The 16,573-nt window shown below is 41.1% G+C and overlaps 1 protein-coding gene across 2 annotated transcripts in view; it reads right to left on the reverse strand.

Annotated features, from left to right (window-relative positions):
* csmd2 (CUB and Sushi multiple domains 2) overlaps positions 1 to 16,573 on the reverse strand; it is a 262,154-nt gene that overhangs the window by 88,278 nt on the left and 157,303 nt on the right. For both annotated transcript variants that reach the window (XM_005728850.1, XM_013909751.1), the window contains 9 exons: positions 15,387 to 15,574; positions 13,329 to 13,517; positions 12,617 to 12,733; positions 11,969 to 12,184; positions 10,856 to 11,044; positions 9,266 to 9,435; positions 8,976 to 9,132; positions 8,592 to 8,783; positions 3,039 to 3,165 (listed from right to left, as the gene is read on the reverse strand). In XM_005728850.1, the coding sequence (XP_005728907.1) occupies positions 3,039 to 3,165; positions 8,592 to 8,783; positions 8,976 to 9,132; positions 9,266 to 9,435; positions 10,856 to 11,044; positions 11,969 to 12,184; positions 12,617 to 12,733; positions 13,329 to 13,517; positions 15,387 to 15,574 (1,545 nt within the window). The remainder of the gene's footprint in view (positions 1 to 3,038; positions 3,166 to 8,591; positions 8,784 to 8,975; positions 9,133 to 9,265; positions 9,436 to 10,855; positions 11,045 to 11,968; positions 12,185 to 12,616; positions 12,734 to 13,328; positions 13,518 to 15,386; positions 15,575 to 16,573) is intronic.

Here is a 16,573-nt window from a genome sequence, read left to right on the forward strand (position 1 = left end):
CCCCCCCCAAAAAAAAAAAAACCCCACCTCATGGTACCCAGCCTGTTATCATTCCCATTTCGTCATCGTTCTGGCATCTTATAGACAAGCGCAAAGTGTCCTTTGGTATTGATGCCTTGATGTGGTGAGTTTATGGTAATGGTGAGGTGACAGGTTTGTCACTCTAAACTCACATATGGATGCTTGTAAAGTGGGTAAGCGTCATGGTTACACCGTGAAAGAGCATTATTGAATAAGAAGACTTATCTTTTTGTCTCCAGCAGTGCAGAGCCAAATACTAGCTTGTGTTATCACTGACGCCAAATCCTTCTGCTCACATACATGTTGTGAAATCAGGCCCAATAGTACCATGTCACCCCAACAGAGCACTTTGCTCTCAGACTGCAGGCTTGCTTGTGGTTCCTCAGGTATTTAAAAGTAGGAGACAGACCTTTCAGACCCTCTTCTGTGTAAAGGTTAGGACACCCCTACTTTTAAGATTAGGCTTCAAACGTTCCTTTTTGATAAAGCTTATAGTTAGGGCTGGATCAGGTGAGACTGAACCTTCCCTTAATTATGTTGCAATAGGCATCGACTGCTGGGGGTTTGCCATGATTTACTGTTTCTTCTTTTTTCACCACTTTTCACTCTTTGTGTGTATACACCACTCTGCATTTAATCAAGAGTTATTACTAATCTCCACAACATATCTTTTGTCCTGTCTTCCTCCCATCACCCACACTGGAAACGACAGATGGCTGCCCTTCTCCGAGTCTGAGTATGTCGGAAGATTCTTCCCGTTAAAAGGGAGTTTTTCCTCCCCACTGTCACCAAATGCTTGCTCATAGCAGCTTTCCTGATTGTTTTTTTTTTTCTGTATTATTGTAGGGTCTTTACCTTATAATACAAAGTGCCTAGAGGTGACCGTTGTTGTGATTTGATGCTGTAAATAAGACTGAATTCAACTGAATTGAATTGACAGAACTGCAATATTTGATGCAGGGGGATGAGGCTGACCACATTTATTTTCTTCTCAGATTTATCCTTTATTCCAATTATAGCACTGATGCATTGCGAACAGTTAAAACCAAGTTCAATATCATAAATCCAATCATGTTATAAGTGACCAAATTAGAGTATATGTTTTCTTACTGAACACTGTGTTTAAGATGAACATTTACAGCTTCGTTGTTAAGTTTACTATGTGGTCTGCAGCAGTAACCACTGAATGTTACCTCAGTAAAATGGCTCATTGCCTCCCTTATCATCGCAGTTCATTTGATCTTGTTATTATCTCTTCATGCCTATAATCCACTCTTTGCTTCCTACCTATATTTTAATTCCATCAATGTCCCCAGGTAACCTTGTCTCTAGGCTGTATATATGTAAGCAGTCACTCAGCACAACTTCTGGTCTCTCACACATACTCAGTACAGTTTGATTAGTGTGCTACCTTCAGCTACACCACATGATACACAAGGAATCCCTGGGCTAATGCATTGCAAATTCCTCTCAATAATGAATTTCATGCATAGGATCAAAGACATGAGCCAGAGCATACCTTCTAGAGGAATGCCAGGGAGCCAGAGGAAGGGACGACACTAATGAACCTAAACTAGCAATCATGAGGGACCTGGGAATGTCAGATGTTCAAGATATGCAGCGGCATTCACGCATACACAAATCTACGATGACGACATGCCGAACATGTCTTTTTAAAGACATGTTTGCATTGTTTTGGATGGAAAATAGATATGAATCAGACACTAACCAAACAAAAACACAGAAGTCCTGAAAGAAGGAAGAGTGGCACGATTAAAAGTGACGCATTAAAAGGATTAACACTACGGCAAAACCTCTGCTGTTGTGTTTGGGTGAGTGTTGTTGTCTATATTTGTGACTAGATATTACTCCTCATCAGTTATGATTTATGTCAGTTCAAGTATACTGGAATACAGAGGCACACATCAAATAACAGTGTAGTGCATATATAAAGATGCATTAGGCATGATATACATTATTAGGATTAGTATGAGATCTTGTAGTGGAAGTCTATCCAATTAGTGATAAGAGATCATAGATCTCCCACTTGAACCTTTTTATTGTGTACCTATGGATTTAGGGGATTCTCCCAGAGGCTGAAGTACACTGTGCCATGAGGCTTACTGATCCAGTTATCCAGTGCTATTCTGAATAAATGATGAATTTCTATACCATTCAATATATCTATACCATTGTATGTATGTATATACAATACATACATACAATATAATACACACACACACACACACACACACACACACACAAGGACCAGATTATTTTTTTACCCTGAGATATAAAACCTTAGAATTTATAGAAAATGCACTTTCTTTTTACCATGACCATGGCTTTAACATCCTAATGACCTCATCACGTGTAAAATGTTTTGTTGTGACACTGCAGGCTCAAAAGAACTCAGTAAACTCTTGCGCAATCTTACATTTATAAGAACACAAATTGAGTGATTAAACAAACACACAGAAGCCTGAAGGTGTTTTTCCTTCCTCCAAGGGCAAGAGTAATGGCTACGTATTGAATTATGGAGGTAAGACGAGGTGAGGCGAGGTAAAGAAGAGCAAATAGTTTCATTAACAGCCTGACAACACCAGGGGGTGAAACGATGAAAATACTAAATATAAACTTAAGTTTCTATTGATCAAAAGTGCAAAAGTATCAAACAAGGAATGTATCAAAACCAATACAACCTGCAAGATCTCTCAAAAACTCAGAGCGCTTGACTTTCTTTTTTTTTGTAGTCTGACATCTTTAGACTCAGAGGACGCATTTCCTTTCAACCAGTTGTAACTCAGCTGTTGGCCAACAGTAGCTCACTGAAGATTGATTACACAGCAGCCTGTGAAAGTGATGAATACCACTGCAAAAGGGGGCTGGGCTAAATTGGAAGTATATTGAAAGGTGGTAGATTGAACGAAAGCCTGTAAAAAACAATGTAATCAGAAAACTAGACGGAGAGCAAAAATAAAAAAAAAAAAAAAGAAACCAAGGACTGTTGTTCAGACCTTATAGTGCTTCCTGGGGCCGCCTCGATGGTCCACATGCAGTGCAGGTTGTGCTCGTATGGTGCCGGGTAGCCCGGAGAGAGGATACGACCGGAAGGCTCGTCTTTGATGGTACCCCCACACTCGGCTGAAAAGTAGAGTGAAAGCAGCGAGGGGGAATAAAAGAAGTTAATAATGATTGCTACAACAAAGGTTAGCATACTTAACAGACCAAAAGTTGCATTACCGCACTTCCAGTAAAGTACAGCTCATCGCTTCCCTCTCATCATTATTAATTATTGACATAGCAGTCAAATCCTCCAATGTGACAGACTCCATCATGTAGTTAGAAATTTGAATGATAGGAGGGAGAGCGGCCAACTCAATACACTCTGTGTCTCTTTGGCTCAGCAAAGGCAATTCACCATCTTAACCGTGATCTCATCTTTGAAAGCTGATGGAATTGTTGACTGAACAACACAATATTCAATTCATCAGACTCCAGTTCACTGCCACTTTTAAGGAAGTGTGAAGAGTGTCAAACAAAAGTATAGGTGCGCAACACGATAGGCTGTGAATGACTTGCTCATCAGACGAGTGCCATTGTTATGAGTGTGTGTTTAGTACTAGTGGCTGCAGTCAGTAGGATCTCTCTAGTATCATATCACAGTTCACAAAACATAACCAACATAAACTCAGTCTCTAGAAAATTGTCAACACAAAAACACATTCTGGGAAACAGCAAAGCAAAAATCGGAGCGCCAAAGCAACCTGTCAAAAAAAAGGGGAACAAAATCAGGTTCTTTTCCAGTAACTTAAGTAATAAAGTGCTTTCAGAAATACTATGACTGAAAAGCAATTCTCAGCCTTTCCTTCAATTACCACAAATTACTCTGAATGAAAAAAAAAGAAGAGAAAAAATGTTTAACATCAGATTTTAAGTGTTTTTTTTTGTTCCCGTTTTGTGAGGCCACTCTAACTGACAAGAAGATGTTAAAAGTGGCTCGTGTTTCTTTTCCTTCCCCTGAGAGAAAAATGGATCCTTCAAACAGAAGGAAAATTGAGGTCTGGAAATCATACTGATGATGATGGTGATGATGGTCTGTGAAATCCATCAGTGACAAGTAAGCCTTGTACTTCAATACAGCAACTAAACACAGACACGCAGGGAGAAAAACAGAGAATAGGAAGGGGGGGGGGAGGAAAGGGGACTGACTGCAGGAGCACTTAAATTAACATAAGATTGTAGTACTTTACAAACTGACCATCAGAGAGGGAGAAGCTGCGATTTCTCCACAAACAGACAAAAATACTTTGTTACCTTTTATGCTGCAAATATGTCATTTCTTCTAAATGCAAACAAATATATTTCTGTCTTTCAAACCTCCTTATACAGTACATTATACACCAAACAGGCATAACATAATGGCCCACGTCCTCACTTTAGCTTTGACAGCATTTTAGTAGATAAAGGTGAAGTGAGCCGAGCCTGGCAGATCCCCATGTACTAAATAGAAGTGAAAGAATTGAAAATGGGAGAGAGAGTGGGGTAGAACTGGGGGATCATACATAGATAAGAACCGGAGAGAGTGTGCTTGGAGGTGTGGTCCCGCTCCTGAAATTCAGATACTTTATCTCCAAATATCCCATTTATCATGGGATATATCAGGGAGCAAATGAAAAGTTTTTCCAGAAAGTTGATGTATTAGAAACGAGGAAAATGGGCAGGCACAACAATTTGAGCGAGTTTGACCAAATTGTGATAGCCGGAGACTGGGTCAGAGCATCTCCAACACTGCAGCTGTTCTGAGGTGTTTCTGGTCTGCGGTGCAGTATCTATCAAAAGTAACAGTGGTAAACTAATGCTGAGTGATGGCCTGCGTGGTCCGATTCAACGAATGAGCTACTGTAGCTCGAACTACTGAAAAAGTTCATGCTGGTTCTGATAGAAAGGTGCCAAAATAGACACAGAGCATCGCAGTTTGTTTGGGGCTGCATAGCTGCAGACCAATCTGGGTGCTCATGCTGACCTCTGTGCACTGAAAAAGCCCCAACAATGAGTATGTGAGCATCAGAATTGGACCACGGAGTAATAGAAAAACTTGGCCTAGTCTGATAAATTCTGTTTTCTTTTGCATCATGTGGCTAACTGGGTGCATGTGTGTCGTTTACCTGGAAAACACCAGGGTGTACTAGCTGGCGGAGGCAGTGTGATGCTTTGGGCAATGTTCTGCTGGGAAACCTTGGGTCGAGCCATCAATGTGGATGTTTCTTTGACACACATCCATGGAGGCAACATCTCACAACTTACAGGACTTAAAGGTTCTCTCAATACCATCTAGGTGCCAGATACCACAGCACACCTTCACGGGTCTAGTGGAGTCCACGTCTCAACATGTGATGGCTGTTATAGCAGCAAAACCGGGACCAGCATAATATTAGGCAGGTGGTCATAATGTTATCCCTGACTGGTGTACATTTAAGTAACAACGATCACCATAGTTAAACGTTTCTTAAAAACATTAAGATGTGGTGCAATTGTGGCTCAAGAGTTGGGAGTTCGTCTTGTAATCGGAAGGTTGCCGGTTCGAGCCCCGGCTCCAACAGTCTCGGTCGTTGTATCCTTGGGCAAGACACTTCACCCATTGCCTACTGGTGGTAGTCAGAGGGCCCGGTGGTGCCAGTGTCCGGCAGCCTTGCCTCTGTCAGTGTGCCCCAGGGTGGCTGTGGCTACAATGTAGCTTGCCATCACCAGTGTGTGAATGTGTGTGTGACTGAATGTAGTGTAAAGCGCTTTGGGGTCCATAGGGACTAAGTAAAGCGCCATTTACCCAAAAAATAAAAATATGAACATATCATTCTTCACGCTCCTGCTGAGGCTTTCAGTCTATTTTCAAGCTTTCCCTACCCCTTATCCTTTTTTTGTGCTGAAGAAAACTTGCTGTTTCGTGGATTGAAAAGGCAGTGATCTATCACAGTAAGACAAAGCCATCGCTTTCTTCTTGCCTTATGACCTAAGAAACTACCGCTCAATGCTGCCATAGCAGTATAACTCCCCGAACCACTCTACCCCTTCAATCTCTGCCTCCACATTCATCAAAGTTCAGCTCAGCGTCTCTTCCCTTTGTCTCAGTCTCAGTCTTAGTGGTTTTATTTTTTTCATTTTTTTCCCAGAATGCTTTTTCAGTATGATCACAAATGAAACCCATGAAGTCATGTTGCTGCTTTGCAAATATGGAATTTCTCTCGTTTTCTGTATAGTGGGTTATCATTTTTGAATGACATTAGATGTGCACACATACCCAAACATAACAATAATAACATCCTGGTGTCCACATCGGAGCTTCTGTGTGAGATTCAACCTTGCAAATTTCTTCTTCTGTGACTTTCAGTATACACCAGACTCCCCTCCCTCCCTTTTTTTTTTTTTAAACTCCTTCCTGGCCCTTCCCGCTATACCCTTCCCATCTGTGCTCAGTGTGTCCTCACTGCGAGAAAATAATCCTGCCATTACAAGCAGAAACAGTCCCACATCTGCTCCTAAATTCACTCCGGATGTTAAGCTATCATCTGCAGTGAAAGGAGCATCGGGAGGACAAACGTGTTCGGGGAAATACAGTTTGGCAAATGTTGTTTATATCCAGACATGAAATTACCTGTCAGTTTGGTTCGGAAAGGGAGCAGAGCAACACTATTCTAATCACCTTGGCTGATGTCAAAGAACGCCTGTCTCCCTGGTTTTCTTCCTGACAATGTCCAAAAAATGGCTCTGGGTGGGTTAGCATGATACTATATATATATCTATATGTCTGTGTGCCAGAATATATGCATACAGTGTCTGCGGTGGCTGGCAATAAGTGACATGAGTTGACTTGTAGATGAACTCTGAAAATAAAATAGAGGGATCTTCCGCTAAACTTTCATGAAATTATCTCCATCAAACACATTTTTGAAAGTCTTCAGAGTACAGACGGGGGGGTTAAAACCTTGCTTCCTGGGCTCAGGGTTGCTGCTGATATAGTGTCTTTTTTTAGGGGGAATTTGCAATCATGATGCAATAGGAATATAAAAAGAAAAAATAGAGCACAGTCATTTTGGATGAGATAATGCACTGAATTGCTGGGAAAGCAACCAAATGGATGCCCCAGAATAGCAGCGCTAAAACAAACCACAGAGCTTTTTTTCCAAACTGGTATATTCACATTGTTATTAGGAAGAGGAACTAGGTCATACATCAGCTAAAAAAACTGAAGCCGGCTTGGATTAGCCGTGCAAACTATAAAGAAAACACAGATAAATGCTGTAATATATGAGGATGCAACACACAATGCTACTTTAACTGGAAATCTTTGCCTGATTTTAATACAATATATTGTAACAAATAGCAATGGAAGAAAAGGGAATTACACACTGATGAAAGACATGATACCATAGACTGATGCAAAAGTATGTGATACTACACAACATGTCATGCTCTTACACACTGCACTTGAATATGGAAACATATCTATTTATATTATATGTTATAGGTCCACTTCACCACATTTCTGAGACAGTTTTAGTTTGTTCACTCCAGATCACTCAATCATGTCTGTCATTGTTTAAATAGCTTTTTCTTTTTTTTTCTTTTTACTCCTTATTGCTCAAATAACTTTTTTATGTCCCTGAAATTCCCCCAAATTCTCACAGACCACTGATGCTGAGATACAGCTATGATGGCCCCTAACAACATTAGGACTGAGTTGGAAGTATTTTAATAGAAATCACAATATTTTCCTAAAGTTTATCAAGTAATCTTGGTTGCTAAACTAACGTAGCTTCAGGGGTGGCTTTGGCTCACGAGGTACAGTAGGTCACCCGCTGATCGAAAGGTTGTTGATTTGACCCCCCCGGTTGCTCCAGTCTGCATGTCAAAGTATCCTTTTCCAAAATATTAAACTTGAAGTCACTTTTACTGTGTTGATTGGAGTGTATATGCTAGATAGAAAGAACTCAGAGGTAGAAAAAATGTGCTTGTATGAATACATGTGTGAATGAGGCATGTTGTATAAAGCACTTTGAGTGCTCGAGTAAGAAAGTGCTATTTAAGAAACAGTCCATTTACCATTTAACCAGCGAGTGAAAGTGAAAATAAAAAGGACGGGCAAACCTCCCTACTCAAAATAACAACCCCCCCTCAAAAACGTTACCTACAAATGAAAGTCTTCCAGAGGGTAAACAAATGACTGGTACCGCTTTAACTTATCTCTCTATGTCCATCATTGCTATGTCTGGTACATAATGGCACCGGCACCAAAGGACACCTTGTGTGCATCAACAGTGTCTGACAGAAAGCAGTTTTCTCAGCCTTAGTTATTTTATTTTTGCATTGAAGTACGTAATTATTCATGTATGCAACAGTTGAATTTAGCATGTTAAGATGTCAAAAACCTGGGTTAAAAAAACCCCAAACAAAACAAACTTATAAAAATGCAGTGCAAATCTAAACAGAGCACCCAGTCGGCTAAATTCTTTGCTGTCTCAAAACTTCAAACTTCAAAAATCTCCAGCCAAATTCAAAACGATCATACTCACCAACACAGAGTGGAAGGGGGCTGTCCCAAGCCCTCCTTTCGCCCCTCAGGCAGGTGAGCACCTCAGGACCTTTCAGGGTGTAGCCCGGGTCACAGCTGTAAGACACGATGCTCCCTGCAAAATGACCTTTGTCCTCCCGCTTGTAGCCAAACTGGGGAACACCTGGATCCTCGCATTTCACGAGCTCGAAACCTTTAGCAGAGAGCGAGAGGTAAAAAAGAGGCAAATTCGGACGGAGAAGAAAGAAAGAATTGTTGTGCTTTTAATGCGCCAAAGGCAACGAAGAAAAAATTGGACAAAGCAAGCACAAACTACACTCAAAAGACTCTGAATTTTAAAAAAAAGTACATTGTATTTGTGTGCACAACAGAGTGAGTTACTTACTGGTGAAGTGTAGTTCAAAGCCTTTACTGGTGTTATCCGCATTGCTGATGAACTCGAGCCACATAGAGCTGGAGGTGGAGTTCAGGGTTGTGTCTATCAGCTCGTTGCCTGTAAACACCCCCAGCAGGCGAGCCTTATTACTGCTTCCATCAAAGACCTGGACGGAAGAGAGAGAGAGAGAGAGAGTGGGAGGAAGTATTGGAATTAGGAGAAGCAGGTGCACGCACGCAGATATGCTAACAAGGCGTCATACAGACACGGGGAGGATACAACTCCCACCACCCTCTCACTTTGAGTATGTCATCCTCCTCCAGTCTGAAATCCCGTGCCCGTAGCTGAATGCCTTTGCCAGGCTGCGTCTGGATGGAGTAGATGCACTCGTGGTTGTTGCCGTAGTAACCGGGGTAGTTGGGTGAGAGCAGCACCCCTTGCATACCAGTCACGGATGAACCACATTCAGCTAGAGAAAAAGTAAGAGAGCAGAGACAGACAGAAAGAGAGAGAAAGAGGTGGTGGTGGTGGTGTTGGAGAGAGCAGAGGACATGTCAATCGCTATATGCTTGAAACTCCGAGTGTATTTATTCATGCTGTCATGCGCGGGGAGAGGTGATGGGGAGAGGAATATGGTCACTGACTAAACCTGAATGTTGAGTGGCACATCATCATAATCACACTGCAATCTGAATATGATTAACACTAATTTCAGCTCTATCTGAAAAGTACTTTTTCTGAATCACATCAGGGGGGGAAACTTGGGGGAAGACAAAGTTTTCTCTTAAAAAAATGGCAGCCAGAATTTAAATGGCCACAAAGGCACCCTCCTTTTTTAACTTTGAGAATGCACCCAAGTAAGATGAGGTAAGGTGATGGGGCTGTCTTGGAGGCATGTGGAGAAGAATCAAGTTTCTAAAATGAGGTTGAGAGTGATAGCAGTATGAAAATATCAAAATGTGTCTCTGGTGCCATCCTTCAAAGACCTGAATTCATCTGGAGGGCAAACCGAAAACCAGCAGCCAAAGCTTCAGACAACTAAACAGAAAGCAGAGCGAGCAGGTTTTTGTCAGGAAATTGACTGACCTACTTTACACACGCCTAAACTCTGCGAGCAAACATTTAGAAACAAATCATGTATTAACCGAAATGCACTGTGACGTCACCATCACGCTATTCACTCGAGTCTAATTGCTCGTTTTCAGCAGCGTGTTAAATTATCTGCGGTTCCAATTACGTTCCGAGTTTAGACACAAAAAATAAATTGAATGTGCAAATAAAGTAATTCGTGCAGTTTCCAGTGTTTCCACATTAAGTTCCATTTTAATGGTGCTTTTAGTTTATTAAAAGCTGCCACGCTGAGGACAAACACAAGTAGGTCAACGATTGCCATGGTCACTGATGCACCTATCATTATCGTTACGAGCATTAAGATGAATTCATTTTCATATCAGAGCCCAAATGCCCATTAAGGTTTGCTGCATCACAGAATCAACACACTGACCTACATCTTCGCAGTCTGACCCAACATGTTTCACATGCATTAGCAACAAGCACGATCAATAATTAACATATTTAAGCTGTTTAATGCTGTCCTCATTAGAACGGTGGCACTATGTAATTTGGACAAAGTAATAAAAAAAAAGCTCCGTTTCTGGGAAGCTATCCAATGAAGAGACAAAACTTGTGTGTATGGAGATAATGTGTATGGAGATAATGAGGAGATTTGAAAGGGGAATGCCTCGCTGTCTAACGTGACTGACACTTCTGTACATTTCTTAATTGTGGGGGTGTGTGGAAGGCTAATGTGCTGGCATGGCATTGGGAGATTAGAGAGGTGGGGAGGCGGGGAAGTGACAAAAGCCAAAATAAAGCATGTGACCACCTACCAACACACCTTGGCAGAGGGGAGCTCCACACCCGCCTCCTGCCCCCTAAGCAGACCACCCTCGCCGGACCCTCCAGTCGGTAACCTGGGAAACAAGAGAAGATGAGGGCATCGCCCACTCCGTACTGCAATCCCTTTCTGGTGCTGTAAGGTGGAATTCCAGGATCTTCGCACGGCTCCAAATCATAATCTGGAAAATAGAGAGAAAAAAGTATGAATCTTCAGCACTGGCAAGTAAAGAAAGTGTAATAACAGTTTTGTCTGTGTGGGGCTTTTTATCTGCGATGTGTAAATGTGTGAAACGGGCTAATTAAGACTTCTGTCATGCTAGGAAAGTTAAGAAAATATTTCAAAAAGTAAAAGAGGGCTAAACCTTCTGAAATATGACACTTTTCTTCTAAACCCAAGTTCACGTCTAAGGATCAGAAGCCCATATGTCATTTATTAAGATTATTCAAGCAGAGCCTTCAAAGGGACTTTGCAAGTAATGAAACCATTCCAAACATTAAATCTTTCGTCCATTCAGCCACTGATAAGAATTCACACTTGCTATTTTAAGCCATCAATAACATCTCATTAGATTTTATAAGAATCTCTTTCTTCGGCGTCCTAATGTTCAAATCTAGAAATGCTGTGAGAACAAAGGAGGTAAATTATGCTCTCAGTAGGTAAGAGGTCATTAGTGCTCGTTTCTACTTTATTCATTTAAAATGAGTCCGTTTTCTTGGTGTTAACCTATTTTACTATTCATTCTTGAGTACATGTAATCACAGATTTCCAGAGGACTGTTTGTATCAATAACTTTTTCAGAAACCATAATTATTAAAAATACATGAAGAAATGCATGATTAATGTTCTAAAGCAGAGATTTTACGTTCTGGGGCACACGCAGCCCACTTTGATCTTAACAAGGCCGAACCAGACCAGTGAAAGTACACGATAAATGAGTAGGATTACAGAAAAAGTGATGATAATTCATAGCAGACTGTCCTATATTTATCTGATATGGCATATGTTTTCATTCATTTGCAGAAAACGTACTTTTTAAATTTGTGAAGTCAAACAAAAAACAGTTCAGAAGGCTTTAAATCCGTAAAACTAAATTTATTCTCACCAGAGAAGGTGATGTTGAATCCCTCATACGAAACGGAAAAGTCAGACAGGAAGCGGATCTGTGCTGTGTAGTTTCCAAACAGCCCTGCGCTGAGAGGCGGAGGCAAGGTGGAGCCCGTCAGCCTCCAAAGTGGCTGAGAGAAGCTGCTGTTCTCTGTCACCAATAAATGATCGTGAGGGCTCTCAAGGTGGAAGGTGTGGAAGGTGAACTGGACACCTGAATACGAGGAGATGAAAGAGCCATTGTTGAAATGTTTGGGTTTTTTACATCTTTACATAACTTATATATGCATAATAATAAACATCACATACATAATAATCATGAAGGTGGAAAAAAAACCTTGGAAACACAATATTTTCTATATCATAACACATTCAGTACAAATTCCCTATCCTTTTCCAAACACAGCTGCACCTGTGCAGATAAAGCATCTGCAAATAAGGCTCAGTCAGTTTGATATGAGTGCTCGACCAAAGGCTGGAGAATCATCCCATGGCGCCGTAGCCTTAGGCCAGCCTCTCAGCAGCCCGGCCTTACAAAGACAGCTTGTTCGGCAAAATAAAAAGGCCACTCAGTAGAGGGAAATGACATTGTAACAGAAATTGAATTTGACTGCCGCATGTGTTGACACAGAATTTCTCTGCTAACCTTTGCCGTGGGAGGTCTCGATTATCCACGTGCAGTTCAGGTTATGCGGGTAAAAGTCTGGGAAGCCGGGAGACAAGATGGTGCCGGCGTTGCCCTGGATGTAACCTCCACACAATGCTGGTGACGCGGGACGAATGGAAACAGTGGAAGACGGATGAAGGAGAGAGGTGAGCGCAGAAGCAAAATCAGAGAGGACACGGAGACAGAAATAACGTTCCCCACAAATAAATAAATAAATGCTAAAACCGTCTGTGCAATTCCAATGTGGATGAATGCATTTTCCAAGAGGTGCCCTTCAAGATGGCACACAAAAAGACCGAGTGGATGTTAACAATATCATTACAGAGAGGACGGGAGAATCAATACTGTCCTTAAATATAAAAGCATTTACAGACGAGGAAAAAGGGAAACATCAAAGGGTATGTTCACTGCCGCACATATAAAACATTTCTGATGAAATGAAGCAGAAACTTTTAAAGTCTAAAACAAGAGTCCTTGAAAGAAATGTTATCATCTCATATGGATTTTATAATAACTCAGGAATATATAGCTATTTAAATGTGATGCAATATGAAGCAAAGTGCTTAAAATGATTTCTCATGTTTCATCTCTAACAACACACAACAATGACTTTAGCTTTAATCCCATTTATGAGTGGGGAGAAATCTGGCAGGGGGACCATTCATTTCTAGGTCAATATTATGGAACGTACCATCACAGCTAGGCAGGGGGCGACTCCACTGAAAATTGGGTTCACATTCTAATGGCTCAGAGTCACTAAGCGTGTACCCTGCGTCGCAACTAAATGTCACCAAAGCTCCGACGTAGAAGTCGTTCCCGTGTCGCTGCCCGTTGACGGGGATGCCAGGATCCACACAGTGATCTGATTGTAGCTGCAGGGCTGCAGAGTGAAGAGAAAATAAAGGATAAATGACATTTGATCAAATGCAGACACAAAAGGCTCCGAATTCACCTGCAAGTGTAATTATCATAACGGGTTACGAGGAGGTCAACAAATGTTGAAGGGCAGTTTACTTTTATCAAACGATTCTTATAAATAATTCAAACGAATATCATTTTTCCACAGAAATGAACCAATAAGAAGTTTTCAAAGTGCTTTTCCGCTCCACCTCGCGTGGTGAAGTTGTGCTTATAGTGAATTATTGAAGCTTTGCAAAGATTTAGCCACAGAGAAAGTGGAAAAGGTTGCCAGTATATGCTGCAAAGGTGGGAACGAGGCTAGGCAGAAATGTGTAAGTGTGAAACCATGGGAGTGTAAATACAGTCTCGAGCTTGGCAATATGTCAGGGCAGAAATATATGAAAGAAAAACCCATTTTCTTTCTGATTATATGTATTCTAATAACAGTGGCATCGTGGTGAATTTACATTTACATCTACAGCCAAAACTGAATAGCTTTCACACGTGCAGTACAGAAAATAGGTTACACAATCTACAGTCGGGGAAACAATTATTTGATCCCATGGTGAATCTGAAAGTTTCCCTACTTCCAAAGAAACAAACTGTCTCTAATTCTTATGATAGTTTCATTTTAATGGAGAGAGACAGAATATCAACACTGCATAAAGGTTATTTAAATCGATTTGCATGTCATTGAGTGAAATACGTATTCGATCAAAAAACATGACTTAATACTTGGTGAAGAAACCCCTGTTGGCGAACAGTCAGTAAGACTGTAGTTCCTGTAGTTGGTGGATTTTGGTCCACTCCTGTTTACAGAAACTAAATCTTTTAGGTTTCGTGGCTGCTGCTTAGAAACTCATAGTTTCAACTCATAGTTTCAACTCATAGTTTCAACTCCTTCCACAGATTTTCTATAGGACTGAGGTCTGGCTAGGCCACTCCATGGACTTAATGTGCTTCATCTTTAACAACTCTTTTTTTCCTTGGAGATGATTTGGGGTCAGTGTCATGCTGGAAGGTCCATCCATGACCCATCTTCAGTGTTCTGGCTCAAGGAAGGAGGTTCTTGTCGATGATTCGGCCTTGTTCTTTGGTTCCTCAATTAGCAGAAAAACAGCCCTCAAGCAAAATGTTTCCATCTTCATGCTTGACTGTGGGGATGGTGTTACTTGGGACATACTCAGGATTTCTCTTCCTCCAATCACAGCAGGTGATTGGAGCTCAGTTTTGGCACTTTCTCCCTAGCCTTCTCTGAATCATTGTTCACGGGCAAACTTAAGATGGGCATGTGCATGAGGCTTCTTGAACAGGGGGACCTTGGTAGTGCTGCAAGACTTTAGTCCATCACAGTGTAGCGTGAGATCAATGGTGTTCTTGGTGATTCTGGTCCCAGGTGTAATCAGATTAGCAAGCTCCTCCTGTGTAGTTTTATTCTGATCCACCACCTTTCTCATGATCATCCACACCCCATGAGGAAAGTACAGCACCAGCAGTCACTTTCTCACCAAGCTTCTTGCTAATGGCCTTTGGCAGGACAACAGTTTCGTCCCTGATGTCCTTTGACAGCTCCTTGGTCCTGGTTGTAGGGGATCAAATTCATATTTCGCTCAATGACATACAAATCAATTTATAATGTTTATGTATGTATTTATGTGTTTTCCTGGATTTTGTTTGATATTCTGTCTCTCTTCATTAAATTAGAGACTGCTCATTTATTAATAAGTGAGCACACAAATAATTATTCCCCCACTGTATATGCAACAGATGTATTTCTTTTAGCGTCTGTGGTGCATAAGTGAACAAACTGCTTCCTGTGTCACTGTGTTCAAACGTGGTAGGCCCTTACTTTCATAACGTATACGGAAGCCAATGTCAGAGTGGCTCTTGTCAGTGGTGAATAGGAGATACAGGAAGTTGGAGGTGCTGATCAGGAACTGGGGAACTTGTGTGCCCTGGTAACTGCCAATTAGTGGTGAAGAGGGAAAACGTCCATCTCGCACCTCGAGGACATCATAGTTAACCTCAGTGCGAAACCTGAAAACACAAAGCAAAGCTTTTTTTGACTGCACCTCACAAGATCCGAGACAATAATGTATGACTTTAGTAAATGATTGTTGAAATTAATGAAATGGGAAAATAAAGAACTAAACAATCATAATCATGCCAAAAATGTATATGTGAACTAGTCTGTCTTACATGAGCATCTCAATTCAAACCTCATCATCTTCATTATTAAGTCAGATCTACAATAAATGCAAAGCTCGGTTACAAATCAGACAAAGTGGAGCCTGCCCTGGAGCTCCACACCATCACACAACAGTGACATATCCACTGGGACTTCTGTGCATTTATTTGAAATTAAGCAGCACGAAAGCAGAATATCAAACGAACAGACGGGAGTTTAAAGGTAAGATCTGCATTAGTAGATTGTATCAAAAATAAGGTTTCTCATATTCTATAAATATATTTGCCTTCTGCTAAATTATCAGGGAAAAGAGATCAAGAGTGGACAAAGAGCTCATTTTCACTTCATATTTTAATCTGTGCTTGACTAGCTGGATAAAACTTGATGAAATGAACAATTTGTAAAGTAAATGAATCAATATGGTCTTAACCAAAAACAGGCAATGTAGAGAATCCCATCTAAAAATGTATTTTTGACATTTAGCCAGTCAGTGTAATAACAGTGGTAACTGTACAAAAGCGAGTGATGCTGCTTTTGGAGAATCCTGAGACATTTGGCTTTGGTGGGTGTATACAGTATTTCAATAGCATGTATGTGTGTTTCTGTCTTTGTTGCCTGAGCCACTTCATCTTCAAAGCGTGAATAAATTGCTTAGTTTCAGAACCGTGTCATCTAAATGAAGCGGTTTGTGATATTTTATTGATGTTACATAAAAATTAAAGAGCAACAAACATTTACGCGCTATTCATTTTGCATGGCCCGCTGTCGTGGAAGCGCTCAGGATGAGCCGGGTTAGCGAAGATGAGCCTCAGTGAAACACTGATGTAGCATTTGATCCTACAACTGTC

This window comes from Pundamilia nyererei, unplaced genomic scaffold (assembly GCF_000239375.1).
Source record: "Pundamilia nyererei isolate P.nyererei 1_Seehausen unplaced genomic scaffold, PunNye1.0 scaffold00030, whole genome shotgun sequence".
Taxonomy (NCBI): domain Eukaryota; kingdom Metazoa; phylum Chordata; class Actinopteri; order Cichliformes; family Cichlidae; genus Pundamilia; species Pundamilia nyererei.